This window comes from Anolis carolinensis, chromosome 3, assembly GCF_035594765.1.
Source record: "Anolis carolinensis isolate JA03-04 chromosome 3, rAnoCar3.1.pri, whole genome shotgun sequence".
Lineage (NCBI taxonomy): Eukaryota > Metazoa > Chordata > Lepidosauria > Squamata > Dactyloidae > Anolis > Anolis carolinensis.
Window position 1 is genome coordinate 368119 of NC_085843.1, and position 23885 is coordinate 392003.

A 23885-nucleotide genomic window follows, 5' to 3' on the forward strand; every position below is an offset into this window, starting at 1 on the left:
GGTGGAGTGGCCCCTCGGGGAACCCCAGGGAGGGAGAGAGAGATAGGCCTTGGCGCCGCCATTTTGGAGGGAGGCTGAGGAGAATCCTCGCTCGGAGCGGAGAGGCCGAAGGAGGGAAGGAAGGAAGAAGGAAGGGCGAGGAAGGAGGTGAGGCCTGGCGGGGGCGTGGGTGGGCAGGCGGGGTGGAGTGGCCCCTCGGGGAACCCCAGGGAGGGAGAGAGAGATAGGCCTTGGCGCCGCCATTTTGGAGGGAGGCTGAGGAGAATCCTCGCTCGGAGCGGAGAGGCCGAAGGAGGGAAGGAAGGAAGAAGGAAGGGCGAGGAAGGAGGTGAGGCTGGAGGGGGCGGGGTGGAGTGGCCCCTCGGGGAACCCCAGGGAGGGAGGGAGAGATAGGCCTTGGCGCCGCCATTTTGGAGGGAGGCTGAGGAGAATCCTCGCTCGGAGCGGAGAGGCCGAAGGAGGGAAGGAAGGAAGAAGGAAGGGCGAGGAAGGAGGTGAGGCCTGGCGGGGGCGTGGGTGGGCAGGCGGGGTGGAGTGGCCCCTCGGGGAACCCCAGGGAGGGAGAGAGAGATAGGCCTTGGCGCCGCCATTTTGGAGGGAGGCTGAGGAGAATCTTTGCTCGGAGCTGAGAGGCCGAAGGAGGGAAGAAGGAAGGAGGAAGGAAGGAAGAAGGAGGCGAGGAAGGAGGTGAGGCTGGAGGGGGCGGGGTGGACGGGCGGGTGGAGTGGCCCCTCGGGGAACCCCAGGGAGAAAGAGAGGGGCCGTGGCGACCTCAGGGTGTCCTCGCGGCCGGGGTCGCCCGGTGGCACGCTCTCCTGGCGCTCCGCCCACTCCTGTGGCAGGAAGGCCTCCTCAGAGGTGGCGAGGGAGGGGCCTGTGGGAAGGGGAGGCCTTCGGAGACACAGTCATTAATTAATCAGCCCCAGAGGGTTTTTAAATAATCTGTCCTATATTTATTACGGTCTTACCATTTACGTGTTTTAAATGTAATTTTTTATCCTGTATTGTTGATTAAATTGATATAATGTATTACTGTTTTGTCTTTTCTGTATTGTGATTGTATTATGTTGTTTATATTTTGTCCTTATGTTGTTTTGGGCTGCTGCCCCATGTAAGCCGCCCCGAGTCCCCGCGGGGAGATGGTGGCGGGGTATAAATAAAGTTTTATTATTGTGTTGTCGAAGGCTTTCATGGCCGGGATCACAGGGTTGTTGTGTGTTTTCCGGGCAGTATGGCCATGTTCCAGAAGTATTCTCTCCTGACGTTTCGCCCACATCCATGGCAGGCATCCTCAGAGGCTGTGAGGCATATGGAGAAACTAGGCAAGGAAAGGAATATACTAGCTGTGCCTGGCCATGCACGTAAAGCATATAAACATAGAAAACCAAAAGGCATACAAAATACAATAAAAACAGAACTGACCAATAGCCAAGCGCCGTGAGCGTATTCAAGACTGGAAGTAAGGCAGTAGCATGTATATACGTGCCATGTCTCACAACCTCTAAATCTGGACCAGAATAAAGTGAAATGGCTGCGTATAGGTGGAAGCGGAGGACATTATCTGCTTTGAACTGGATTATATGAGTCTACACGGCCAGGCAATCCAGTTCAAAACAGATAATCTGGATTTTATCTGGCAGTGTAGAAGGGCCTGCAATTCCTGTGATTCTTTAGGGCTGGCAATCCTCCCGCCCACGCCTCCAGAAATAAGAACTAGATCTCTTCTGTTTCTTTCGGGATGCCCAGGCACGGGGAGAATTACTGGCAGACCCAGGAACATTTGGAATCCAGGATCTATGGTGCATCTGCCCGGTAGAATTAATGTACGGGGGAGTCTCACTTATCCAACGTTCTGGATTATCCAACGCCATCTGCCTCCCGCCCGGATCCACTGCTGTTTCTCGAGGCAGCAAGGACTGAACTTTTTACACATTTAACTTCCGACAGTGTTGTTACTGTAAGTTCCTTTTATGCAATTCTATCTTTTGGGCTGTGTGGCCATGTTCCAGAAGTATTCTCTCCTGACGTTTCGCCCACATCCATGGCAGGCATCCTCAGAGGTTGTGAGGTACTTCTGGAACATGGCCACACAGCCCCAAAGACATACAACAACCCAGTTTTATTATTATTATTATTATTATTAAGGGGAGGGGGGAGCCCTGCTCGCTGGAGGCCAGTGGGAATGCCCGGCCGCTTACAGGGAGCGGTCAAGCCCCGCTGAAGGGTAGTAATGTTGTAAATAAATAAACAAATAAATCACAGGCCTGGCTGGCGGGGACGAGGGAGTGGCCTTCTCCGCGGTGGCCCCTTGGCCCTGGAACCCCCTCCCCAGGGAGACCGGGTGGCCCAGCCCTGCCTGCCTTCAGGAAGCAGCCAAAGACACGGCTTTCCCGGTGTGTGTTCGGACACTCAAGGACACGTCAGACCCTCTGATGGACGCACTGCTCTTCTGCACCTCATTTCCCCCCTCCCCCGTCCTATCCCAATTTATTATTTATTTGTTTATTCATTTCCATCATTTCTACCCCGCCCTTCTCGCCCGAGGGGACTCAGGGCGGCTTACACGCCTGGCCATTAATGCCAATACACCATAGTACTATTCATTTATTTATTTATTGGGTTGTTGTATGTCTTTGGGCTGTGTGGCCATGTTCCAGAAGTATTCTCTCCTGACGTTTCGCCCACATCTATGGCAGGCATCCTCAGAGGCTGTGAGGCATGGAGAAACTAGGCAAGGAAAGGAATATATATATACAGTAGAGTCTCACTTATCCAAGCTAAATGGGCCAGCAGAAGCTTGGATAAGCGAATATCTTGGATAATAAGGAGGGATTAAGGAAAAGCCTATTAAACACCAAATTAGGTTATGATTTTACAAATTAAGCACCCAAACATCATGTTATACTACAAATTTGACAGAAAAAGTAGTTCAATACTCAGTAATGTTATGTTGTAATTACTGTATTTATGAATTTAGCACCAAAATATAACGATATATTGAAAACTGACTACAAAAATGCTTGAATTATCCAGAGGCTTGGATAAGTGAGGCTTGGATAAGTGAGACTCTACTGCGTGTGTGTATATATATACTGTATGTATGTATGTATGTATGTGTATATATATATATATATATATATCGTGTCAAAAGCATTGCATAATAAATAAGTTTAAAAAGTGATAAAATAAAGGAAATCACAACCAGCTAAATAGTTTTAGACCAAAAGTGGGCAACAGCGACTGCATTGTCTGTGGCTTTGAACAACTCCTCCTCCTCCGTGCATGAGGCAGGGCATTGTGGGCAAGCAGACATATGCGGAGTTGTTTGTTCAGCACCACAGTCACACAAGGCGGAGGATTCCTCCATGTAGGCCCCCTTGCCAGGTTCCCTTTGGATCTGCCCACTCCGCTTCTGAGTCTGTTCAGGGACTTGGTTTGCCCTGAAGGAAGGAAGACCCTCGTGGGGGGCCATCCAGTTGGGATTGCCAGGTTTGGCTGCCCAGAGGGACACCCTTGCTGCTGCTGGAGGAACATCAAGAGGAGGGAGTGGTGGTTCTCACGAAGCCCTTCCTTGACTTGAGTCTGGTGGGAGGAGGCTGATAGCCATGCAGTGGGTGGCTTTCACAATGTTCAACCTTATTTCTCTCACCGTTAGCAGCAACTTCCCGTCGCACGTCAGGAGGGGCAGTGCCAGCTAACTTGTAGAGTTTATCAACAGGTGTAGGTTTAAGGCCTCCCGTGATGATTCTGCATGTTTCCTTCAGTGCTATGTCCACCTGCTTCGCATGGGCAGACTTGTGCCAGACAGGACAGGCTCACTCAGCCGTTGAGAAAGACAAGGCCAGGGCTGATGTTCTTATTACTTGTGGGTCTGCTCCCCATGCGCTGCCAGTCAGTTTCCGCAGGATGTGGTTGCATGTAGCTACTTTGTGCTTGGTGTTCATGCAGTGTTTCCTATATGTTAGTGTTCGGTCTAAGGTGACACCAAGGTATTTAGGATGGAAACAGTGTTCGAGCTCTTGGCCTTCCCAAGAAACTTTCAGTTTCCTGTTGGCTGCACGGTTATGTAGGTGGAAAGCACACACTTGTGTCTTGGCAGGGTTAGGCTTCAGGTGGTTCTCTTTGTAGTAGCTGGAGAGATCTTTCAACCACAGAAGGGATGGATCCTGCCGGATATCGATTACCCCAGACAATCTCTTCCACACTCACTCCAGGCACTTTATTAAATGGTCTTGAAACTACGCACTTTCTGACCTGACCGCCCCCACTTTATCCATTAGGTGTGCTGTTTGTTTTATTGCTTTATCTTTTATCATGTTATTATGGTATTATACAGGGAAAGAACTCCCTAGTTTCAATGTGATTTACATTAAAACTAGGGAATTCTTTTTCAAACACCCTGTATTGTATTACTGTGTTTTAATCTGTTTATTTTACTTGATTGTTGTGTTGATACTGTTTAGTTATTTATGCTTGTTTTAACTTGTCATACCTTGTTTCTGTTTTTGGGCTTGGTCCCATGTTGGCCGCCCTGAGTCCCTTCGGGGAGATGGAGGTGGAATAGAAAAATAAAGTACGATAGAGTCTTGCTTATCCAACATAAACGGGCCGGCAGAACGTTGGATAAGCAAAAATGTTGGATAATAAGGAGGGATTAAGGAAAGGCGTTTTAAACGTCAGATTACATTATGATTTTACAAATTAAGCACCAAAACATCATGTTTTACAACAAATCAACAGAAAAAGGACGTTCAGTATACGGCAATGTTATATAGTAATTACCGTATTTTTCGTTTTATAGGACGCACTTTTTTCCCCCCCAAAATAAAGGGAAAAAGTCAGTGCGTCTTATAAACGCAATCTGCATCCAGGAAGGGAGAACGGGGCGATCTGTGCCTTCCGTCTCCCTTCCTGGACGCGTCCGCAGATCGCCCTGGCCGTCGATGGGCCTGTGCGTGTGCTCGAGCAAGGAAGCCTCCGATGTGTCACGTGAGGCTCAGGGCGGACGGAAAGGGTCCTCGGGCTCCCATTCCTGCTTCCCGCGGGGCCTGTTCTTGCTGCTGGCCTGCACACCCCCGCCTCCTCCTCCCAGACCTGCGGCCTCTCGCCGGCCTTGCCGGCTGCTCGCCTGGCCGCGATGCCTGCTCCTGCCTGACCGGTGCCTGCCCCCACCTTCCTCCAAGGCAAGGAAGGAGGGAGGGAGGCGGGGGAGCCAAGCCAGCAAGCGGTAGCAGCAGCAGCAGCAGCCCCCTCCTCTGCCTCCTCCTCCTCCTCCTCCTCCTCCTCGGCTGGAGCGAAGGCCAGGTGAGAGGCAGGGGCCCTTCCTGCAGGCTTGAGGGACTCCTCCCTCCCTCCCTTCCTTCCTTCCTTTGTCCCTTCTTTCTTTCTTTTCCTCTTTCTTTCCTTCCTTCTTTCCTCATCTCCTTTCTTCTGCCTCCCTCCGGCAGCTTAATTTTATTTATTGATTATTAATATTAATTATATTATATTAATATATTATATAATATAACCTATAAATAATTATATTTATTAATAATTAAATAAATAAATTTATTAGTTTAATAATAGTAATACCCCTTATCCTTATTTAATGTGATAATAATAAATGTATTACCTGTCTCTCCTTATCTAGCCTAATAATAATAATAACAACAACAACAACAATACATTTATTACCCATTTTTTCATAACTAGGAGGAGGAGGATGATAAATTTATTGTGTTGTCAAAGGCTGGATTGCTGTGAATTTTCCAGGCTGTATGGCTATGTTCCAGAAGCATTCCCTCCTTTTTCCCTGTGGTAATCCTTTGTTGGGAGGTGTTAGCTGGCCGTGATTGAGGATTCCCTGGCACCCTCCCTCTTCTCCCTCCCTCCTCCTCTCCCTTCCTGCCCTTCCTTCTTCCTTTTCTCCTCCTATGCTTCACTCCTTCCTTCCTTCATTCCATCTTTCTTTCCTCCTTCTTTTCTTCTTCCCTTCTTTCCTGCCTCCCTTCCTCCTTCCTCATCTCCTTTCTACTGCACCAACATACATTGGCCATTTTCCCAGTCACTGGTGGGGTTATGGCTATGTTCCATAAGCATTCCCTCCTGGCGTTTTGCCTGCATCTATGGCAGACATCCTCAGAGGTTGTGAGGTCTCTTGGAAACTAGACAAGTGGGGTTAAATCTATCTGCAGAAGGTCCAGGGTGGGAGAAAGAAAGAACTCTTGTTTGTTGGAGGCAGGTGTGAATGTTGTAATTGGCCACCTTGATTAGCATTAAATAGCCTTGCAGCTTCAAAGCCTGGCTGCTTTCTGCCTGGGGTAATCCTTTGTTGGGAGGTGTTAGCTGGCCCTGATTGTTTCCTGCCTGGAATTTCTCAGTTTTCTGAGTGGTGTTATTTATTTACTGTCCTGATTTTAGTGTTTTTAAAATACTGACGTTTCACCCACATCTACTAAGTTCGTCCCCACTTCAAGTAAGTCACCCCAGCCTTGCCATCAATGGGGCGATCTGTGCCGTCCGCAGATCGCCATTCTCCCTTCCTGGATGCAGATTGCCAGGGCGATCTGCGGACGCGTCCAGGAAGGGAGAATGGGGCGTGTGCGCACACAGCACAGATCGCCCCATTTTGCCCTTAGTTCCTGGACGCAGGCGCAGATCGCCTGGGCGATCTGCGCCTGTGTCAAGGAACTAAGGGAGAATTGGGCGATCGCCCAGATCGCCCAATTCTCCCTTACTGTTATGTTATTTTATTAAAATGTTCTAGGTCATCTTTTAGTTCAAATTATTTTTCCCCATTTTCCTCCTCTGAAAACTAGGTGCGTCTTATCATCAGGTGCGTCTTATAAAGCGAAAAATACGGTACTGTATTTACGAATTTAGCACCAAAACATCACAATGTATTGAAAACATTGACTACTAAAAGGCAGACTGTGTTGGATAATACAGAATGTTGGATAAGCGAAACTCTACTGTATTATTATTATTATTATTATTATTAAAAAAACAAATAACCAAATAAACAGGTTACACACTTAATTAACCATATATAACAAATTAATGGATGAAGACATTATGCCAGACCTGGGCCAACTTGGGCCCTCCCTCCCTCTCTCCCTCCAGGTGTTTTGGACTCCAACTCCCACCATTCCTCACAGCCACAGACCCCTTTCCTTTTCCCTTTCCTTTTCCCTTTCCTTTTCTGCATAAGCGGCTGAGGGGGGAAAGGAAGGGGCTCGAGGTTGTGAGGAATGGTGGGAGTTGGAGTACAAAACACCTGGAGGGAGGGAGGGAGGGCCAAGGTTTGCCCTGCTAGGAATTGTGGAAGTTGAAGTCCAAAACCCCTGAAAGGCCAAAGATTGCTGTGTTAGGAATTGTGGGAGTTGAAGTCCAAACCCCCTGGAGGGCCGAAGTGTGCCCATGCCTGATGTAGATCCACCTCGGTACCATCAGTCCTCTGGGTCATCACGGTAGAGCGCCCATTCTAGAAGATCTGGCCTCAATCCTCTTTAACGAGCTCCCCTTTTGTGGCGGCTGACCATTCTGGAATCCTACCTGCCAAGGACTTGAACTTCAGTGCAGACTCCACAACTGTGTTGTTCCCTTGGCTCAATAGCTTAAGCTGGGACTTTGCCCCTGTCTTCACTCGAAGGCCCTGGAACCTCAGCTTTAAAGCCCCCAGGAAATCTCCCCAGCGGTGAAGCTCTGAGGCCTGAGTCTCATAAAGTTGCACCGTCCAAACTGCCGCTTCTCCCCTCAACTTTGCTCCCACTGCAGGCACTCGGGCAGCTTCTGCGGGAAAAGCATGTCCCCAATCCATCCTATCATTCCAGAAGCGATTCAAGTTGCTCCTGACACACACAAACAAATCCTCACATTGGTCAGGAAATAAGATCGCTGTGTTGTCGAAAGCTTTCATGGCTGGGATCACAGGGTTGTTGTGTGTTTTCCGGGCAGTATGGCCATGTTCCAGAAGCATTCTCTCCTGACGTTTTGCCCACATCTATGGAAGGCATCCTCAGAGGTTGTGAGGCATATGGAGAAACTAAGCAAGGAAGGTTTATATATCTGTGGAAGATCCTGGGTGGGGAAAATAACTCTTGTCTGTTGGAGGCCAGTGTGAATGTTGTAATTAATCACCCCCATTAGCATTAAATGGCCTTCCCAGCCTCACCTCCTGGCCTGGGGGAATCCTTTGTTGAGAGACATGAGCTGCCCCTGATGGATTCATGTCTGGAATTCTTCTGTTTTCAGAATGTTGTCCCTTATTTACTGTACTGATTTTGGAGTTAATACTGGTAGCCATATTTTGTTCATTTTCATGGTTTCCTCCTTTCTGTTTAAATTGTCCACATGCTTGTGGATTTCAATGGCTTTTCTGTGTAGTCTGACATGATAGTTGTTAAAGTGATTGAGCATTTCTGTGTTCTCAAATAATATACTGTGTCCAGGTTGGTTCATCAAGTGCTCTGCTATGGCTGATTTCTCTGGTTGAGTGAGTCTGCAGTGCCTTTCGTGTTCTTTGACTCGTGTTTGGGCAATGATGCTGCGTTTGGTGGTCCCTATGTAGACGTGTCCACAGCTGCATGGTATGTGGTAGACTCCTACAGAGGTGAGAGAATCCCTCTTGTCCTTCACCTACCGTAGCATTTGTTGGATTTTCTTAGTGGGTCTGTAGATAATTTGTAGATTGTGTTTCTTCATCAGCTTCCCTTTGCAGTCAGTGGTTCCCTTGATGTATGGTAAGGACACCTTTCCTCTGAGTGGATCTTGTCTTTCCTCTCATGGCTTGTTCTTGGCCTTACAGCTCTTCTGATGTTCATGGTGGAGTATCCATTGGCCAGTTTAGGTGGCTTAGTTTACCTTGCAGGAGGAGAGGTTTGCAGATTCTTTCTCAGCGATCTGTCAGGGCTTTGATTGTACTTCTTTTTTTTGACTTTGGTGATGGTTGGAGTTTTTATGACGGTATTTATCAGTGTACATAGGTTTTCTGTAAACTGTGGCCCAGTTGTTGATTGGGTTTGTGGATGACTAGAACATGTGGCCTATTGGAGCCATTTATCCGGCCCCCGCGGCCGTTGCTCCCTTCTCCCCCGAGGAAGGCACACGGGGAAAGGCGCACTCACCTTTCCTGTCTCTTCGCTCGCCCTGTGCGCTAGTTTCCTGCTGTCGCCGAGGAAGGCGCGCACAGGGTGAGGGAGCAGGGAAAGGCGCTGGCCTTGCCTGCCTACTCGCTCACCCCTTGCAGCAGTGGTGGGAAAGGAGTGTGTGGGGCAGGCGAGGGAGCAAGGAAAGGCGAGCGCCTTTTTCTGCTCCCTCGCTCCGTGCACGCCTTCCTCGGTGATGGGAAAGGATTGCATGGGGCGGGCGAGGGAGCAGGGAAAGCCAAGCACCTTTCCCTGCTCCCTTGCCCCATGTGCACCTTCCTCGGTGATGGAGGAGGCAAAACAACAACGGAGGAGTGCCTGTGGCGAAAGGGAAGAGGCCTCCCGTTTTATCTTGCCATGCAGACTCCATCCTTGTGGATGCCCGCGCGGCGAAACAAGGAGGCAGTCTGCGCGGCGAGGTAAAGAGGGAGGCCTCTTCCTTTCGCCACAGGCACGCCTCTGTTGTTGTTTCGTCCCACGCGAGCATCCACAAGGAGGGAGTTCTCACATCCAGAGTTAGAGTGAGGCGTGTGTATGCGTGGCGAAACAACCACAGAGTCTGTGTGTGCCTCTCTCCCTCCTCCTCAGTCATTCCAATGTGAATGACTGAAAGAAAACGGCTCGGGCTGTGGCGCAGGCTGGAGAGCAGCTGCATTGAATCACTGCAATGAATCACTCTGACCAGGAGGTCATGAGTTCGAGGCCCGCTCGGAGCCTATGTTTGTCTTGTCTTTGTTCTATGTTAAAAGGCATTGAATGTTTGCCTATATGTGTAATGTGATCCGCCCTGAGTCCCCTTCGGGGTGAGAAAGAAGGGCGGAATATAAATGCTGTAAATAAATAAATAAATAAGTAAATAAAACTCTGCAGCCCTGTTGTGAATTCATTTTTCTTGAAGGCTAGTCTCTTCCAACCCTGATTATTATTATGTTGTTGTTGTTGTTGGTCAGGTGTGCTTGGATTATGTTTTGGTGCACAAAGGCAGAAGGGGGTTGGAGTAGATGGCCCAAGGGGTCTCTTCCAACCATGTGTCTTCTTCATTCACACAGTCATTTCCGACTCTTCGTGACCTCCTGGACCAGTCCAGGCCAGAGTTCCCTGTCGGCCGTCGCCGCCCCCAGTTCCTTCAAGGTCAAGCCAGTCCCTTCACGGATACCGTCCACCCATCTTGCCCTTGGTCGGCCTCTCTTCCTTTTTCCTTCCATTGTCCCCAGCATCATTCTCTTCTCCAAGTTTTCCTGTCTCCTCATGATGTGGCCAAAATACTTCAGCTTTGCCTCCATTATCCTTCCCTCCAGTGAGCAGCCATCGGGCATTATTTCCTGGAGGATGGACTGGTTGGATTTTCTTGCAAAGGTCCAAGGCACGCTCAGGATTCTCCTCCAGCACCAGAGTCCAAAAGCGTCTCTCTTCCTTCCTTCGCTCAGCCTTCCTTATGGTCCAGCTCTCGCCTCCATAGGTTACTATGGGGAATACCATTGATTTCTCTATGCGGACCTTCGTGGCCAGTGTGATGTCTCTACTCCTCACTATTTTGTCAAGCTTGGCCATTGCTCTCCTCCCAAGAAGGAAACGTCTTCTGATTTCCTGGCTGCAGTCTGCGTCTGCAGTGATCTTCATGCCTAGAAATATAAAGTCTGTCACTGCCTCCATGTTTTCTCCCTCTATTTGCCAGTAATCAATAGATGTAGTTGCCATGGTCTTGGTGTTCTTGGTGTTTAACTGCAGCCCGGCTTTTGCGCTTTCTTCTTTCACCTTGGTGATAAGGCTTCTTAGCTCTTCCTCACTTTCAGCCATCAGAGTGGTATCATCTGCATACCTAAAGTTGTTCATGTTTCTTCCTGCAATTTTAACTCCAGCCTTGGATTCGTCAAGCCCCACACGTCGAATGATGTGTTCTGCGTACAAGTTGAATAGATGGGGTGAAAGTATGCAGCCCTGATGTCCGTACTCCTTTCCCAATCTTGAACCAGTCTGTTGTTCCCTGGTCTATTCTTAATGTGGCTACTTGGTCGTTATACAGATTTCTCAGGACAAGGTGACTTGGTATCCCCAGACCACCAAGAACATGCCACAGTTTATTATGATCCACGCAGTCGAAGGCTTTGGAATAGTCAATAAAGCAGAAGTAGATATTTTTCTTCCTCCATTATCCAGCGGATATTGGCAATTTGGTCTCTCGTTCCTCTGCCTTTTCTAAACCCAGCTTGGACATCTGGCAACTCTCACTCCATGTCTTGCTGGAGTCTGTCTTGCAGGACCTTGAGCATTATCTTACTGGCATGGGAAATAAGGGCCAGTGTACAGAAGTTTGAGCATTTCTTAGCGTTTCCCTTTCTTGGTATGGGGATATAAATAGATTTTTTCCAATCTGATGGCCATTCTTGTGTTTTCCATATTTGCTGGCATATGGCATGCATCACCTTGACAGCATCATCTTTCAAGATTTTAAACAACTCAGCTGGGATCCCGTCGTCTCCTGCTGCCTTGTTATTAGCAATGCTTCTTAAGGCCCATTCAACCTCACTCCTCAGGATGTCTGTTTCTAATTTACTCACAACACCGTAAAAGCTATCCTATATATTATTATCCTTCCTATACAGATCTTCTGTATATTATCGCCACCTTTTCTTGATCTCTTCAGTTTCTGTTCAGTCCTTGCCATCTTTGTTTTTGATCATGCCCATTTTTGCCTGAAATTTGCCTCCAATGTTTCTGATTTCTGGAAGAGGTCTCTTGTCCTATTCTATTGTCTTCTTCCTCTTCCATGTATTGCTTGTTTAAAAATAGTTCCTTGTCTCTCCTGGCTAACCTCTGGAATTGTGCATTTAATTGGGCATATCTCCCCCTATCACTGATTCCTTTCGCCTTCCTTCTTTCTTGGGCTACTTCAAGTGTCTCAGCAGACAATCATCTTGCCTTCTTGGTTTTCTTTTTCTTTGGGATGTACTTTGTTGCTTGTTTTTACTCCTACTTCCTTTCTCACCTCGAGTTTTAATCTAATGTTCATGTGGCCCGCCCTTGGTTTTATTGTTCTTTTGATCTTGTTTAATGTAGTCTATATTTTCTTTTATTGTGTTGTTTAATGTGCTATGATTTGTTGTTCTATTATATTTTGTTATATTGTATTGTTCTGGGCATGGCCCCATGTAAGCCGCCCCGAGTCCCTGTTGGGGAGATGGTGGCGGGGTATAAATAAAGTTGTTTATTATTATTATTATTATTATTATTATTATTATTATTATTATTATTATTACCTCCTGAACAGTGTTGTGAACTTTTGTCAATAGTTCTTCTGGGACTCTATTTATTAAATCTAGTCCCTGAAATCTATTCTTCACCTCAACTGCATATTAACTAGGAATATTTGTGAGATCATATCTAATTGGTCTGTGTATTTTCCCCATTCTCTTTAGTCTGATTCTAAATTTTGTAATATGTTCGTGATCTGAACTACAGTCAGCTCCAGGTCTTGATTTCACCAACTGGATGGATGTCCGCCACCTTTGGCTGCTGAGGATGTAGTCAATCTGATTTCGGTGTTGACCACCTGGTGAAGTCCATGTGTAAAGCTGTCTTTTAGGTTGTTGGAAAAGGGTGTTTATTATGCACAGAGAGTTTTCCTGGCAAAATTCTATCAGCCTGCATCCTGCTTCATTTTGTTGTTCCTGACCATGCTTGCCTGTGATCCCGGTTGTCATTTGACTGCCCACCTTAGCATTCCAATCTCCTGTAATGAAAATAATGTCTCTTTTAGCTGTATTATCCAGTAGATGCTGCAGATCCTCATACAACTGATCCAATTCTGCTTCTTCAGCAGCTGTGGTTGGTGCGTATATTGGATCACTGTGATGTTAAATGGCTTGTCTTGAATTCGAATTGAGATCATTCTATCATTTTTTGGGTTGTATCCAAGCACTGCTTTAGCAACTTTATTATTAATTATGAAGGCTACTCCATTTCTTCAGTGTTCCTCTTGTCCGCAGTAGTAGATCTGGTGATCATCTGTTGTGAAGTGGCCCATTCCAGTCCATTTCAGTTCACTGACTCCCAGAATGTCTATCTTTAATCTTGACATCTCACTAATAACCACGTCCAGTTTGCCCTGGCTCATAGATCTTACATTCCAGGTTCGTATAGTGTGTTGATCTTTAAAATATCAGATTCATCATTCACCTCCAGAACCGTTGGCCGTTAGCCTTCCTTTCAGCTTTGAGCTAACTGCGTCATCACATCTGGTGCTAGTTGAACTCGTCCTCTGTTCCTCCCCAGTAGCATTTTGACCATCTCCCGACCTGGGAGTCCTATCTTCCGATGGTATACCGACATTTCTCTGGTGGTACTGATCCATGTAGTTTTCATGGCAAGAATACTGGGGTGGGTTGCCATTACCTTCCCCAGGGATCGTATTTACTCTGACCTCTCTGCCATGACCTTCCCGTCTTGGGTGACCCTGCACGGTTTAGCTTATGGCGTCATCAAGGCGCGCACCATGTCAAGGTAACAATCCTTTGCATGGGGTATTATGGCATTATTATTATTATTATCAACACAACAACGTTGTATGGCACAGCAAACAAGATAGATATGCTGGATTTCGTTTTGCAAAACCACAAGTCGAACACTTCCCAAGTGTCTAGGACTGTGTGATGTATTTTCGGATGATGCGTGCAGATCCCAGTAGGGTGGCCTTTTGCAGTTGGCAGATGGTGATTTTGTCAATGTCTATTGTTTCCAAATGCCGGCTGAGATCTTTTGGCACGGCACCCAGTGTGCCCATCACCACCGGGACCACCTGCACTGGATTCTGCCAGAGTCTTTGAAGTTCAATCTTGAGGTCCTGATAGCGGCTGAGTTTTTCCTGTTGTTTTTCATCTATGCGACTGTCACCTGGGATGGCAACATCAATGATCCAAACCTTGTTCTTTTCCACAACTGTGATGTCTGGTGTGTTGTGTTCCAGAACTTTGTCAGTCTGGATTATTATTATTATTATTATTATTATTATTATTATTATTATTATTATTGGGTGGCTGTCTTTCAGGGGTGCTTGGATTATGTTTGGTGCACAAAAGCAGAAGGGGGTTGGAGTAGATGGCCCCAGGGGTCTCTTCCAACACTCTTTATTATTTTGATGATGATGATGATAGTGATTAACAACATTGAGGCTGTACTTGTTCCCTTTTAGTTTGTTTTTTTACTTCAAAATAAGATATGTGCAGTGTGCATAGGAATTTGTTCATAATTTTTAATAGATAGATAGATAGTCCGGCCCTCCAACGGTCTGTGAACTGGCCCCCTGTTTAAAAAGTTTGGGGACCCCTGGACTAGAACATCTTTTTTTTCCATGGTGAACTGGATGTTTGGGTGGATGCTGTTGAGGTGGTCCAGGAACTTGCTGAGTTCTTCTCCATGGCTCCAAATGGTGAAGGTGTCATCAATATATCTGAACCATATAGTTGGCTTTTTTGGTACTGTTTCCAGGGCTTGCTTTTCAAAGCGTTCCATGTAGAAATTCGCTACTAGTGGGCTGAGAGGGCTCCCCATGGCCACTCCATCTTTCTGTTCATAGAATTCATTGTCCCACTGAAAGTAGCTTGTGGTGAGGCAATGGTGAAACAGGGCGGTGATGTCTTCTAGGAAGTTTTGTTTGATTAGTGTGAAGGTGGCCGATACTACGTTACCGTGTATTGAAAAAGCAGTTCAATACATGGTAACGTAGTGTAGTTATTACTGCATTTACGAATTTAGCAACAAAACATTGCAATGTATTGAAAACATTAACTACAAAAACATTGATTACTAAAAGGCAGACTGCGTTGGATAATACAGAACGTTGGATAAGCGAGACTCTACTGTATTATTCTCTGAAACACAACTAGACATTCTTCCAAAGCATTGAATAATAACTCTAATCATAACTTTCTTTTTGTACCCCGCCTCCATCTCCCCAAAGGGACTCGGGGCGGCTTACGTATGGCACAATGTGCCTAAAAACAATGCACAATAAACACACAATACAATACAAGATTAAACCAAAACATATCAAACAAGGTTTAAGCTCAAACCTGCACCTCATAGCCTATGATGAGACCGGTCATAAAACATAGCCAACTGCAAACAGGAGCAGGGAATAGGATGGTGAAAATTTTATCCAATGAACGAGGGCAGAGGGCAAAAGTGCAGTTCTGTGGCATTAACTGCAGACCATTGGGACTAGACATGCTCAAAGGCTTGTCCAGACATCCAACTCTTCAATTCCTTCTGGATTATTTGAAGGAGATTTCCTTGTTTCCTTATATCATTTATTCTTTTTACCCTCCCTGTTCTTCTTTCTTTCTGAATTCATTCCCTTCTTTATTAAGAATAATTGATGGCCTTTGCAGGTATCTATTTATGTGCTTAAGACCTCGATGCCTGCATTTCTTGGTATAGTACAGTCTCGTTTATCCAACCTTTTCTCATCCAACGTTCTATATAATAATAATAATAATTATTATTATTATTATTATTATTTTATTTTTGTACCCCGCCACTATCTCCCCAGAGGGACTCGGGGCGGCTCACAGCACAGTCTGCTCCCGCGTGGATCCACAGCTGTTTCTCTAGGCAGCAACATGCAGCGGGCCAAAGTGCCCAACAACAACACAAGTACTGCCACGCTCCAAACATGATTTTTGCTGCTTAATTTGTAAAATCATAATGTTATTTGACATTATTTGACTTCTATTTTCAACATAATTCTTGAAGGGAAAGGGGGGAAATCCTGGAGATAAAGAAGGTTTCTGAATTTCATTCTTGATCTTTTGCTTCTTTCTTCACCAGGGAAATGAGGATTCTGTGGAGCCACATCTTGGGTGCCGTCAGGAAAGAAATACATGAAGAAGAAATCCTTTCAAGGTGTTGATCTTGCTGAATTCCTGACCTGACTTACAGATAAGAAAGGAGAAAAGAGTCAAGAATCTGTATTCTAATTCAACACCTGTTGACATGAAGGAGGAGGCATCAGAATACCTGGAGTGTGGAAAGAGCTTTGCACAGAGTGGAGATCTATGTTCAAATCAAAAGACTCACACTGGAGAGAAACCCTATACATGCCTGGAGTGCAGAAAGAGCTTTGCACAGAGTGGAGATCTATGTTCACATCAAAGGATTCACACTGGGGAGAAACCCTATACATGCCTGGAGTGTGGAAAGAGCTTTGCTCAGAGAGGAAATCTAGATGTACATCAAAGGACTCACACTGGGGAGAAACCCTATACATGCCTGGAGTGTGGAAAGAGCTTCACTGAGCGTTCAGGTCTTCGTTTACATAAAATGACTCACACTGGAGAGAAACCCTATGCATGCCTGGAGTGTGGAAAGAGCTTTGCTCAGAAAGGAAATCTAGATTCACATCAACGGACTCACACTGGGGAGAAACCCTATACGTGCCTGGAGTGTGGAAAGAGCTTTACTCAGAGTTCAAGTCTATATTCACATAAACGGACTCACACTGGGGAGAAACCCTATAAATGCCTGGTGTGTGGACAGAGCTTTACTAAGAATTCAAGTCTACGTTTGCATCAAATGACTCACACTGGAGAGAAACCCTATACATGCCTGGAGTGTGGACAGAGTTTTATTAAGAGTTCAGCTCTACGTTTACATCAACTGACTCACACTGGGGAGAAACCCTATACATGCCTGGAGTGTGGACAGAGCTTCACTCAGAGTAGAAAACTACGTTTGCATCAACTGACTCACACTGGGGGGAAACCATATAAATGCCTGGAGTGTGGAAGGAGCTTCACTGAGAGTTCTAATCTACTTTCACATCAAAGGACTCACACAGGGGAGAAATCCTATACATGCCAGGAGTGTGGACAGAGCTTTATTAAGAATTCAAGTCTACGTTTGCATCAAATGACTCACACTGGGGAGAAACCCTATACATGCCTGGAGTGTGGAATGAGTTTTACCCATAGTTCAGGCTTGTGTAGACATCAAAGGACTCACACTGGGGAGAAACCCTATACATGCCTGGAGTGTGGAAAGGGCTTCACTCGGAGTTCAGCTCTACGTTTCCATCAAAGGACTCACACTGGAGAGAAACCATATACATGTCTAGAGTGTGGACAAAGCTTCACTAAGAGTTCAGCTCTACGTTTACATCAAAGGACTCACACTGGGGAGAAACCCTATACATGCCAGGAGTGTGGAAGGAGCTTCACTGAGAGTTCTAAACTACGTTCACATCAATGGACTCACACAGGGGAGAAACCCTATACGTGCCTAGAGTGTGGAAAAGGCTTCACTAAGAGTTCACGTCTAAGTTCACATCAAAGGACTCACACTGGGGAGAAACCTTATATGTGCCTGGAGTGTGGACAGAGCTTTACTAATAGTTCAAGTCTACGTTTACATCAAAGGACTCACACTGGAGAGAAACCCTATACATGCCTGGAGTGTGGAATGAGTTTTACCCATAGTTCAGGTTTGTGTAGACATCGAAGGACTCACACTGGGGAGAAACCCTATACATGCCTGGAGTGTGGAAAGAGCTTCACTCGGAGTGCAGCTCTACGTTTACATCAAAGGACTCACACTGGGGAGAAACCCTATACGTGCCTGGAGTGTGGAAAGAGCTTCACTCGGAGTGGAAAACTACGTTTGCATCAACGGACTCACACTGGGGAGAAACCCTATACGTGCCTGGAGTGTGGACAAAGCTTCACTCAGAGTTCAGGTCTACGTTTACATCAAAGGACTCACACTGGAGAGAAACCCTCTGCATGTCTCGAGGGTGGACAGAGCTTCACTGAGAGTGGAAGTCTTATGTTCACATCAAAGAACTCACACCGTGGAGAAACCTTATGAACGCATGCCGTGTGACTAGAATCTCTCTGAGAATTGAAATCTACAGAGACATAGAGTACAGATCAGAGGGAACAGTGATATTTGACCCCATAGGGCTCTCCAAAACAGAGCTTTTCAGACTTTTCGTGTTGGTGATTCACTTCTTAGACATAGAATCATGGAATAGTAGAGTTGGAAGAGACCTCATGGGCCATCTAGTCCAACATGCATCCTTTCACGACACTGCATTTCATTTGAACTAGCAAAACAGATTCCCCATTTCATCAGGAAAAATGATAGAGTGTTTCTCCAGGAGACTTGGGAGAGGGGCATACTGGAGGTGGATGGGCTTTAGGGCAAATGCTGTGCCTAGTTCTGGAGGAGGTAGAGCCAGAGAAGGCCTTGGGATCCTTGGGGTCTCCATCAAGCTTCGTAGGAGCCCCCGTGGATTAAAGCCTCGTGACTTGAAGGTTGGGTTGCTGCCGTGAAGGCTGCCAGGTTTGAATCCCACCCGGGGAGAGCGCAGATGAGCTCCCTCTATCAGCTCCAGCTCCATGCGGGGACATGAGAGAAGCCTCCCACAAGGATGGTAAAAACATCAAAACATCCGGGCATCCCCTGGGCAATGTCCTTGCAGACGGCCAATTCTCTCACCCCAGAAGCAACTCGGGTTGTTCCTGACACGAAGAACACCCCCCCCCCCAAAAAAAACCAAGCTTCGTGCCTCACTTGTTAATTTTACCCCTTAGTTAACATTGCAGCCTTAGTGGTTATTACATTTCAAGCTCTTGCTTTATTATTAATTTTTTCTGATCTCTATTTAAACAAAAAAATACATAATAATGATAGCTGGATGGAATTGCGAAATTTTGTCAGTAAACTGACATTTTTCCGTCTCAATTCCTCTATAATACTGGCAGGAGATTTTGATGCCAGAATTGGTCCAAATGATGAAGCTCTTTCTGGCCATTTCAATGAGCAGCGGCCCACCCCGTTCCTGATATGCAATCTAAAGGTCTTCTCTGCACTTATTGTGGGCTTTGTGTTCTACGAATGATCAATAGCCTAGATATAGTACTATTGAATGTTGGCATGAATGAGGATCTGGAGAGCAGAGCTTCAACTATTGATTATTTTATTATTTCTTATGAGTTATTAAATGCGGTTTATAGTTTTGAAGTGGGTACATGTGCAGAGTGACCACCACCTCCCTTCAATTGTATCTGTAGCCTTTCAGAGTCAGGATGTCCATGCAGATTGTGAACTGTTGTTGCTCTCAGAAGCATAGATCATTGAGTGTGATGGGCAGCTAATGTAGATGCTGCAACTACACTGTTACACTCAGGTAATTGTTTTAGAATACAGGAGTCTCTTCTGACAACAAAGGTCCTGAATTTAAATCAGGAATTAATTAGTCACGCAAGGGTGTTTGGTCTGTAATAATCCTACAAATCAGAATGCGACTGCTTTTAGATGTAAATCTTGGTTTGACCAGGGATGCCTGGACTAGTCCGTATGTTGTAAGGACATCTGAGCCTTGGAATATGCAGGACATCCTCCACAAGCCTCCAGAACGGCCCCCTTTCTCCACCCCAGAAATCAATACTCTGATGTATAAACTTAAGGTGGGCCAAAGCACCCGGGGGTGGCAGTGTCCCTCCTGAGATGCCGATAGAAAATGAGAATGGGTGGGCCCCAGTCCTGGCCACATTATTCACGTGCATAGATCAGTTTGCATGTAGACCAGAAGATTGGGAGCTGGCTATCATCATTCCAGTCTGCAAGGAAGGGAAAAGTTCAGGCCCTGAAAACTAGAGACGAATTAGCTCTCCAAGTGTAATCAGCACTCTGTATGCTCATCACCTCCTTGGGAAAACTCCATCTGAATGGAAGAGGAAAACCTTCTGGAAGACCATTAGGCAGGTTTTAGACTGGGATGCTCTACTGGAGGCCATGGTTTAGTTTACCCCATATTATGGACAAATATTCCTCTAGGATCAAGGGAGCCCGTTATACAGCCTTCATTGACTTTGAGTCTGCCTTTGATAGGATTCCTCCAGACGAGGTTGTGGCCGAAATTGGAGATAAGCAATATTGACAGGCGCCTGTTGATGTTAATCCATAGCCTTTATGCGGAAACATGTTTGAAAGTGAGATGGAAGAAGGTAGACCCCTTGACCCAGATCATCCCAGCACATGGAGGCTCGAAGTCCAAGCGTTGTGCTAGCATCATCTTTGCTCAATATTTACCTCAATTCTTTGGCCAGGACTCTCTCTGGCTCAACTTTACGTCCTCCTAACCTAGTAGATAGACCTCTGTCATCCCTTCTTTATACAGATGATGTGGTTCTTCTCCCTTTAACTTTCATTGTTACTAGGAAACAAAGTCTACATAAGGGGCAAATAAATGAGCATCCACTTCAGCAGCTGAAATCTTAGAAATCTGGAAATCTGACTCTACTAATGCCACTGCAAATGCCTTGAGAAGCATCAAGTCACTTGCATCCTTTTTTGTTCAAGGAGGACAACACGTTCCATCAGCTAAACACGTCTTCAATGCTAAGGCACTGCCACAGATGCAACGTGGTGGTGTGCATTGTGTATAATACATAATGGTGGTATAATTGTGCTGCTGTGGAATCCACACAGATGAATGTTTGCAGATCTCTCCTTGGCCTTCCTAGTTGTGTACCAAATGCACCTTTACAACTACAAACAGGCCAAATGTTAATTGAGTCCCGGGCATGGACCCTGAAATTCAATTTTGGTTCAAAATGTTGTTTGGGATCAGCTCCCTTAGTGTTAACTGATGGATTCTTAAAAAAAAAAATTATTAGGGTTTTATAAGTAGGTAATGATTAAAAAAAACAAAGTTTCAGGATAGGAACTCTATATTGGGTGGGGGGAAATCTCTAGGTAAATAGGCGAGGGAGAGGGAAAGGGGGTCTTGGGAAGGCAGGCATTGGGAGGGGCAAGGGAAGGGGTGGGGGAGGAAAGCAGGGGGGCCAGAAAGGGGAACGTGGTGGACAGGTGGTTTTGGCTTCCATTCTTCTTTGCCAAATACGGTATATACTCGAATATAAGCCTAGTTTTTCAGCCTTTTTTTAAGACTGAAAAAGGCCCCCTCAGCTTAGGTGAGGGTCCTGGTTGGCTTATATTTGGGTCAGCTTATACTCGAGAATATGTGGTACATTTATTATTTTTCTCTATTATTATTGGTATTATTACATTTATTATTTTTCTCTATTATTGTTGCTACTATTACATTTATTTTACTCTATTATTATTAATGCATTTATTATTTCACTCTGATATTATATTATTTTACTCTATGTATTACTACATGTATTATTTTACTCTATTATTATTAAAAGGATACATAAGCACATTTACATTGAAGAAGATGAGAATAATGATTTAATCAGAATTGGACAGTCGTATCTGAAATTAGAGCTTGATGTAAATATTCAGAAACAACCTACTGTTGCCTCTTTCACAGAAATAGAACAAAGGGGAGAGGAGGGGGAGTAGCTTTGTATGTCAAAAACAGTTACGTTGCAGAAGAAATGCAAGACTGTAATCCGGGAAACCAGCTTGAGAGCATCTGGATAAGAATCAAGGGAACTGGGACTCAAAAAGATCTTGTCGTGGGTGTTTACTACAGACCTCCGAGTTAGGATGCAGGACTTGATGAAGCCTTCTGTCAACAGCTGACCAAACAGGCACAAAGAAGAGATATAGTAGTCATGGGTGATTTCAATTATCCCAATATCTGCTGGAAAACAAACTCAGCCAAGAGTAGAAAGTCCAACAAATTCCTCACTTGCCTTGCAGACAATTTTGTGGTCCAGAAGGTAGAAGAGGCAACAAGGGGATTGGCTACTCTTGATCTAATCTTAACAAATGTGGAAGATCTGATCAATACAGTTGAAGTGGTTGGATCCTTAGGGGCAAGTGACCATGTGCTCCTGCAGTTTGCAATACGAAGGAAGGCTGAAACTAAGACAAGTCAAACACACATTCTGTAAGAGAGCTGACTTCCAAAAAATGAAGGAATTACTGAGCGGCATTCCATGGACACCAATATTAAAAGGGAGTTAAGGATGGATGGGAGTTTTTTAAAAGTGAAATACTCAAGGCGCAAATGCAAACAGTGCCAACAAAGAAGAAAAATAAGACAAGTGCAAAGAAGCCAGAATGGATGTCCAAAGAACTTCTAACTGAGCTAAAGCTCAAAAGTGACATGCACAAGAAGTGGAAAAGGGGAGAAATCACCAAAGAAGAATTCAAACGTATAGCCAACTCCTGTAGGGAAAAGGTTCGCAAGGCTAAAGCGCAAAATGAGCTCAGGCTTGCCAGGGACATAAAAAACAACAAAAAAGGCTTTTTTGCTTACGTTGGTAGAAAAAGGAAGAACAAGGAGGCGATAGGGCCACTGCGAGGAGAAGATGGGGTGATGGCGACAGGGGACAGGGAAAAGGCAGAACTGCTTAATGCCTTCTTTGCCTCGGTCTTCTCACAAAAAGAAAGCCATCTTCAACCTCAGCAACATGGAATGGACGAAGGATTTGGGGAAATCCAACCCCAAATAGGGAGACAAGTTGTCCAGGAACACATGGCCTCTCTAAACGAATTCAAGTCCCCAGGGCCAGATCAGCTACATCCAAGAGTACTGAAGGAACTAGCGGAAGTTATTTCAGAACCACTGGCAATCATCTTCGAGAGTTCTTGGAGAACGGGAGAAGTCCCAGCAGATTGGAGGAGGGCGAATGTGGTCCCTATCTTCAAGAAGGGAAAAAAGAACGACCCAAACAATTACCGTCCGGTCAGCCTCACATCGATACCAGGCAAGATTCTGGAAAAGATCATCAAGGAAGTGGTCTGCGAACACTTAGAAACAAATGCGGTCATTGCTAATAGTCAACACGGATTTACCAAAAACAAGTCATGCCAGACTAATCTGATCTCTTTTTTCGATAGAGTTACGAGTTGGGTCGATACAGGGAATGCCGTGGATGTAGCGTACCTGGATTTCAGTAAGGCCTTCGACAAAGTCCCCCACGACCTTCTGGCAAATAAACTAGTAAAATGTGGGCTAGACAAAACTACGGTTAGGTGGATCTGTAATTGGCTAAGCGAACAAACCCAAAGGCTGCTCACCAATGCGTCGTCTTCATCATGGAAAGAAGTGACAAGTGGAGTGCCGCAGGGCTCCGTCCTGGGCCCGGTTCTGTTCAACATCTTTATTAACGACTTAGACGAAGGGTTAGAAGGCACGATCATCAAGTTTGCAGACGACACCAAACTGGGAGGGATAGCTAACACTCCAGAAGACAGGAGCAGAATCCAAAACGATCTTGACAGACTAGAGAGATGATTGGCCGAAACTAACAAAATGAAGTTCAACAGGGACAAATGCAAGATACTTCACTTCGGCAGAAAAAATGGAAATCAAAGATACAGAATGGGGGACGATGCCTGGCTAGACAGCAGTATATGTGAAAGAGATCTTGGAGTCCTTGTGGATAACAAGTTAAACATGAGCCAGCAATGTGATGCGGCAGCTAAAAAAGCCAATGGGATTCTGTCCTGCATCAATAGGGGAATAGCGTCTAGATCCAGGGAAGTCCTGCTCCCCCTTATTCTATTCTGCCTTGGTCAGACCACTTTACCTGGAATCACACCGAGTCCAATTCTGGGCACCACAGTTGAAGGGAGATGTTGACAAGCTGGAAAGCGTCCAAAGGAGGGCAACTAAAATGATGAAGGGTCTGGAGAACAAGCCCTATGAGGAGCGGCTTAAAGAGCTGGGCATGTTTAGCCTGCAGAAGAGAAGGCTGAGAGGAGACATGAGAGCCATGTACAAATACGTGAAGGGAAGTCCTAGGGAGGAGGGAGCAAGGTTGTTTTCTGCTGCCC

At 45.8% G+C, this 23885-nt stretch overlaps 1 protein-coding gene across 2 annotated transcripts in view; it reads left to right on the forward strand.

Annotated features, from left to right (window-relative positions):
• The window catches only part of LOC107983751 (oocyte zinc finger protein XlCOF6-like), a 144028-nt gene extending 122674 nt beyond the window's left edge, over nucleotides 1–21354 (forward strand). Inside the window, exons 1-2 of one of the 2 annotated variants that reach the window (XM_062977016.1) lie at nucleotides 382–494; nucleotides 15954–21354. In XM_062977016.1, coding sequence (XP_062833086.1) covers nucleotides 16119–17987 — 1869 coding nt within the window. In that variant the 5' untranslated portion in view covers nucleotides 382–494; nucleotides 15954–16118 and the 3' untranslated portion in view covers nucleotides 17988–21354. Of the gene's footprint in view, nucleotides 1–381; nucleotides 495–15953 lie in introns of those variants that run through there. The other variant, XM_062977017.1, reaches the window with a different exon arrangement.
• The last annotated feature ends 2531 nt before the right edge of the window (nucleotides 21355–23885 follow it).